Source organism: Nicotiana tomentosiformis, chromosome 11 (assembly GCF_000390325.3).
Source record: "Nicotiana tomentosiformis chromosome 11, ASM39032v3, whole genome shotgun sequence".
NCBI lineage: Eukaryota > Viridiplantae > Streptophyta > Magnoliopsida > Solanales > Solanaceae > Nicotiana > Nicotiana tomentosiformis.
The window spans coordinates 46090044-46096590 of NC_090822.1; the positions used below are offsets into that span (position 1 = coordinate 46090044).

Genomic DNA, 6547 nt, shown 5'->3' on the forward strand with positions numbered 1-6547 from the left:
ATTCACTTGCCAACTCGCTATCATTACTATGGACCTTTTTCTATTACCTGTTCTGCAAGTAAAAGACAGCAAGAACTGCACATTTGAAGAGTGCATTGTTTGCATTAATCCCTGTCATCTTTACCATCATTACAACTATGTGTCGAGGTTATGTTATTCTTGTGTTTGGTTATCCATTCACCATCAGAGCACCCTCATGTTGTCATTTTATGTTAATATCACTTAGAAGTATCCTTCCTTATTACAAACTAACAGCAGCAACATACCATCCTAGTGTACTAACAGAAACTTTTGCACATCAATCTCGAAATTTTCTTTTAGCAATTTTAACCCTTAGATTTGGTATTTTTGACTTGTCCATGTTTATTAATCTCCTCCCTGCTGTAGGAAGTTATGTGAAGGAGTAAAAATGAGTTGTCCTTGCAAAAGAGAAAGCAATGTTAGCTATATAATCTGCTAAAGTGTTTCCTTCTCTGTAAACATGTTGAAAGATCACATTGAAATGATCCCTCAACTCCTGAATCTTCTGCACTTCTGCCATTACACACCAATGTGGCTCCCATTCTCTTTCAATAATCTTCTTCAACAGCAAGCAGTCTGTCTCTAATATCAGTGGATGAAGGCTGTTGGCATAACAATATTCCAGCCCCTGTAGTATAGCTTTTGCTTCAGCTACCACATTGGTGGTTTCATCTAGGTTCACTGATCTTGCATATATTAGATCACCTGCATCATCTCTTACACAAAAGCCAAGTGAACTAGGTCCAGGGTTCCCTTTTGAAGCACCACCAGTGTTACACTTATACCACCTTTCACGAGGGAGCTGCCAAGTAAATTTCCTGGTGATTAAAATTGGCTTGTATGCTTCAAAAAATTGGATCATTTCTGGCCATAACACAGGTATATGAGATAGCCATGGAAACTTAATCCTTGCCAAGTTGTGGAGTGTTTTGTTTACTTCATGAATGACTCTGTTTGTAGAAACTGTTACTCTATTCCTGCATGTATTCCCCTTTTTCCATAGTTCCCAAGTATTGATTGATGGAGCTTCCTGAAACAATGGTTTTAACTTTGGACAGCAATCTATGTTCCACCATGCCCTTATCACTTGCTTTACTTGGATTAATTGTATAGAATTCCCTGCATATCCTAGAAAGTGTTGCCATACCTTTGATACTGTATGGCTCGTCAAGAAAATGAGCTCAAATGTTTCATCAGTTGGATGTTTACAACACCAACATCTTGAAACAATTATATATCCTTGCCTTCTCCACAAGTCATCTGTAGACAGCTTGTGCCTCCAAAGTCTCCACATAAAGGAAAGAGATCTTGAATGGTAGACCTTTAATCCACATTTGTTTGAATTCTTGACAAATATTTGCCTTACGTCTTTGAATTTCCCATGCGCTCTTGATAGAAAACTTTCATGAAGCTTTTGGAATCCAGTGGGGTATGTCCTAGGCTTCGTGATTATCATTATAATGCATATTGGGTTTGATATGGTTAGCAATATCTGTTGGGACAGTCTGGTCAAGTAGTTGAACATTCCATTCTCCTCCGTGTCTCAGTTGTGTTATTTCTTCCAAGTTCTCATTAATAGGGAATTCATGAGGTAGTACATCATAGAGTGCCCCCAAACCAGTCCAGTTTTATGCCATACACTTGTTGTTCCGCTCTTCATCTCCCACAAGATTTCATGCTCGACTTCTTCCCTAGCATGCAACATTTGCCTCCACACATGAGATCCCTTTCTAAACTGTACCATAATAGGTAACTCCTTTTTGCAATACTTATTTCACATAAAGTTTGACCACAAGGATTTATTAGTCCTAAACCTCCACCATAGCTTACCGAATAGAGCTTTTGATACATCTTTTAAAGATCTGAATCCTAGTCCCCCATGTTGTAACACCCCAAAAAATTTTGAAGAACTTAAGTGTAAAGCCCGGTAAAATTTGCAAAGAAAATAATGTTTCATGGTGCCGGACTAAGATTACGTGTTTGAGGATTTTAGAAAGGCTCGGACCTTTTGGGTTGAACAATGCACGAGAATGTAAAGGAATAGTTTTGGCGGACTGTGCATTTCTGCTGTCCGCTATGCGACCGCAGAATCACTCTGCGGACCGCATAATGGCCGCAGAGTGATGTAGTTATTTGGGTCAGTTGGAAGCAATTATGCGGTTGACTATGCGACCGCATAACTGTTATGCGGTGTACTATGCGATCGCAGAATAGTTATGCAGACCGCATAGTGACCGCAGACTCAGGCAAAATTTTGGTCATTTTGGACACCAATTATGCGACCGATATGCGGTCCGCATAACCATTATGCGGTCCGCATATGCGACCGCAAAACCTGTTCCGGAACTTCATTTTTGGGTTTTTAAAACCCGACCCTATTTCGTTAAATACACGCAAAGGATCATATTTGAGCAGATATTCTGATGTTTTAGAGAGAAGGGAGAGTGTTTTAGAGAGAGAGAAAACTCTAGGCTAATTATTCATCAAGTCTTGCTCAAATCTTGGAAGATTAACAAGGGAAACCCACAAGTTCTTCATCTAAGAGATTGGGATTGCTAGAATTTTCGGAACGTTGTAGTAATTTAAGAAAAGCTCAATTGAGGTATGTTGGCTAAACTTTCTCTCTTGGAATTGAATTCCATAATGTTACCATGGGTTTCAAAGTATGGGTTGCGTATTAAAATGTTATGTCTTTGAATCGTATTTCAAATGAAAGCTAGTATTCCAAATTGTGTGAGAAAATCTCAATATTCTTAAGACTCTTAATTGCTCATATGCGTACCTAAAGTCTTGATTGGGAATGCCTTATTGTTTATAACCTATAAAGATGTTTGGAAGTGAAATCAGTGAATTGGGGATATAAAGTGTGGCCAACGTACCAATAGTGAAAGGTATACTTGTGGCCAATGGTGCCGATGTAATGAAATAATGTGAGAAAGATTATGAAATGAGCTTTGACTCAACTATTCCAAAAAATTGACTTCGACAATATAATCGGCTAAAAGTTTATGAACTCAAGTGATGCCCATTTGTGGCTGTTTTAGCTAATGCTATGCTTTGTAAGTAATTTTCAATGTGCTTTGCATTCTTACATATTCGTGAGTGGAAATTGTGTATGATTTTAATTTGTGCTTCGATTGCCAATCATTTTGCTCCATTTATTGGAAAGGAATCGATTATGTTTAAAGCCTTCATTACTAATGAACTTAAAGTTGTGATTTTCGAAATATTCTACTTGTTGATAATTATGATGATGATCTATGAAAGGGAAGAAATGAAAGTGTGGAATATAAAATATGGCAATTGCGCCATAAATAAAGAATCATATGTTTGGCCAAGAGAGCCAATGAAATAATAATGTTGTAAGTGGTTGAAAGTACGGATTAGGTGATATGTGATGTGAAAGGTTATAAGATGTACGTATTTGTACTTTTGCTTCCAATGTGTTATGAAACCCTATGGACGGTCTTTGAAACGTATAGGTATATTGTGTTATGAAACCCTATGGACGGTCTTTGAAACGCATAGGTATATTGTGTTATGAAACCCTATGGATGGCCTTTGAAACGCATAGGTATATTGTGTTATGAAACCCTATGGACGGTCTTTGAAACGCATAGGTATATTGTGTTATGAAACCCTATGGACGGTCTATGAAACGCATAGGTATATTGTGTTATGAAACCCTATGGACGGTCTATGAACGCATAGGTACATTGTGTTATGAAATCCTATGAACGGTCTATGAACGCATAGGTACATTATATTATGAAATCCTATGGACGGTCTATGAAACGCATAAGTACATTGTGTTGTGAAATCCTGTGGACGGTCTATGAAATGCATAGGTGCACTGTGTATAAGAGGTATAGATATATGGTATGAATAAACACCGTGGACGGTCTATGAAACGCATAAGTGTATAATATGATATGTGAATACTAAGGACGGTCTAATGAGACACATTATTAATGCAGACAATAGGTGCCCCTTTTATTGTCCTTGTTTGTACAGGTTGTTTCAATTACATTATATTATGTGTTTCACGTATAGATCATATGGGCATTCTATTTTGAAAGAGGATTTCTAGCTATACATACTAGTGCTATTCGACAGTACTAACGTCCCTTTTGCCGGGGGCACTGCATCTTTAATAGATGTAGGTGGTTCTACAGCAGGTGGCATTGATCAGTGATAGCAGTACACTCCTTTCAGTCGATTTGGTGAGCCCCACTTCATTTCGGGATCATGTATCTTTTGTTTCTTATGTACTTTGTGGTTGAGGTATAGTCGGGGCCTTGTTGCAGTCATTTCCATATTACTCTTCAGTTGTACTTAGAGGCTCCATAGACAGGTTGTGGGTGGTAATTAATGTTGGGAATTGGATTAGAACTGTTGGTATTTGGAAACTTGTTTTTCATTAAATCTATAAAGTCGTACTATTTTGAAAATATTGAATGATGTTGTTAATGTGAATGAAATGGAAGCGGTTAATGAAATCTCTTCAGTATTTGATTAACGGAGTACAACTCCTCTTTATTCACGAATTAATTTGGGTAGAAGGTATCTAACAGGCTTGCTCGGTCGGGCTCACTCGGTTGAGCACCGGTCGCGCTCCTCAGTTTTGGGGCGTGACACATCTTCTTTGGGAAGACATAGGTTTTGCCAAGATGCCCAATGCCTACTCCTCCCTTCCTCCTTGGTGCTCCAAAAGAATCTTGCAAAGATTTTCTGTAAATGTTCTAGTATATTGTTGGGAGGGTCAAGAACTGAAAGAAGATATAGAGGCATAATTTGTAGTACGCTTGTAACGAGAGTGGCCTTTCCTCCAAAGGATAAGAGTTTGCCTTTCCAAGAGTGTAGCTTGGCCTTCACTTTTTTAACAAGATCATCATAATAGTCTTTCCTTCTCCTAGTGTAGAATATGGGGCACCCTAGGTATGTGAAAGGAAATTGTCCTCTAGTGAAACCTGTAATATCAGCCACTTCATGGAATAGGGCATGTGCAACATTGGCATGCATGTAATAGAAACTCTTGGATTTATTGATTTGCTGTCCCGACATCTGCTCATAACCTCTTAACACTGTCATTATCTTCCTCAGGGAGTAAGGATTAGCTGATGAGAAAATAATAGTATCATTGGCATATGTCAAGTGGTTTAACAAATCTGACTACTTGGGCATACCAAAGCCAACAAAAGACTTATCTTCAAATAGTTTGTTCAAAGTTCTAGACAATACTTCAGCTAACATAGTAAGTAAAGCCGGAGACAGAGGATCTCCTTGTTTCACTCCCCTTGTTGACTTGAAAAAACCTGAGGAATTCCCATTAACTAAAACTGAATACCAGTTGTTGGCTAATAGGTTCCCCACCATGATGATGAAGTGTTCTGCAAAACCTATTTTTCTGAGAACATGCATCAGATATTTCCAGGAAACCCTATCATATGCCTTTGTCATGTCCAGTTTTAGCACCACATTGGCAGACTTGCCTCTCATCCTTATGTCAATGATAATTTCTTGTGTGAGTAGGATGTTCTCGTAGATGCCCCTTCCTTTCACAAAACCAGATTGATTAGGGGAGATGTAAGTAGGCATGAACTTTTCCAGTCTATCATGTATGATCTTAGAGATCACTTTATTGATGAAATTTCTCAAACTTATAGGCCTTAGGTCGGAAAATGTCTGAACTTGTGGTTTTTTTGGCAGTAGGACCAAATTTGCATGGGTAATGGACTTTGGCAAAGTTACACCTCCATAGAAATTTAGGACCATATTGTGAATGTCATGACATATCACCTCTCATGTGGCTTGATAAAATATGCCCGTGAATCCATCTGGACTACTTGCACTATCACCACTCAGGTCAAAAACTGTAGCCTTAACTTCATCCAAAGTTGGGTACCTACATAACTCCATGTTCTCCTCCATCGAAACCATTTCAGGAACATGTTCCGGCATAGAGAAGTCTGTAGGATCCTCGTCATTTGTGAACTATTTTTGGAAGAATTGAACTGCAACATTGGCCATTTGTTCTTGATTTTCTAACCGGGTTCCATCTTCATTCTGGATTCTTTTCATTTGTAATTTCTTTCTCTTTCCATTGACATGATTTTGAAAGAAACGAGTATTCCTATCACCTTTAGTAAACCATGTCATTCCCCCTTTCTGCTTCCAGTATTGCTCCTCTATACTGAGGTACTTCTTCATTTCTAATTGACATTTCTGAAGGATAATTCTATTCTTAATTTTAGGCTCATCTTCAAACAACTGCTCCTTAATTTTGATGATATCCTCTAGTATTGCTATTTGTTTGAAAATGTCTCCAAAAGTATCTCTGCTCCACTTAGATAGTGCCGCCTTGACCTTCTTTAGTTTGTGCTTGAACATAAGGAAAGGATCTCCAATGAAATCAGCATTCCAGTTCTGTCTCACTACGTCCATGAATGTAGCATGTTTTGTCCAGAAATTCAGGAATCTGAATGGCTTGACAAAGGTAGTAGTGTGCTCTCCACAGGTCATCAGG

General features: G+C 38.4%; 1 protein-coding gene across 1 annotated transcript; it reads right to left on the reverse strand.

Annotated features, from left to right (window-relative positions):
- Positions 1-391: 391 nt before the first annotated feature.
- LOC138901375 (uncharacterized) lies at positions 392-1477 on the reverse strand. The gene has a single exon (XM_070189132.1). It carries the CDS (start codon positions 1475-1477, stop codon positions 392-394), a length of 1086 nt encoding a protein of 361 aa, XP_070045233.1.
- Between the last annotated feature and the right edge of the window lie 5070 nt (positions 1478-6547).

Excerpts from the sequence above, each read along its gene's own strand:
- LOC138901375 (XM_070189132.1), bottom strand. The coding sequence starts at position 1,477 with ATGATAATCACGAAGCCTAGGACATACCCCACTGGATTCCAAAAGCTT.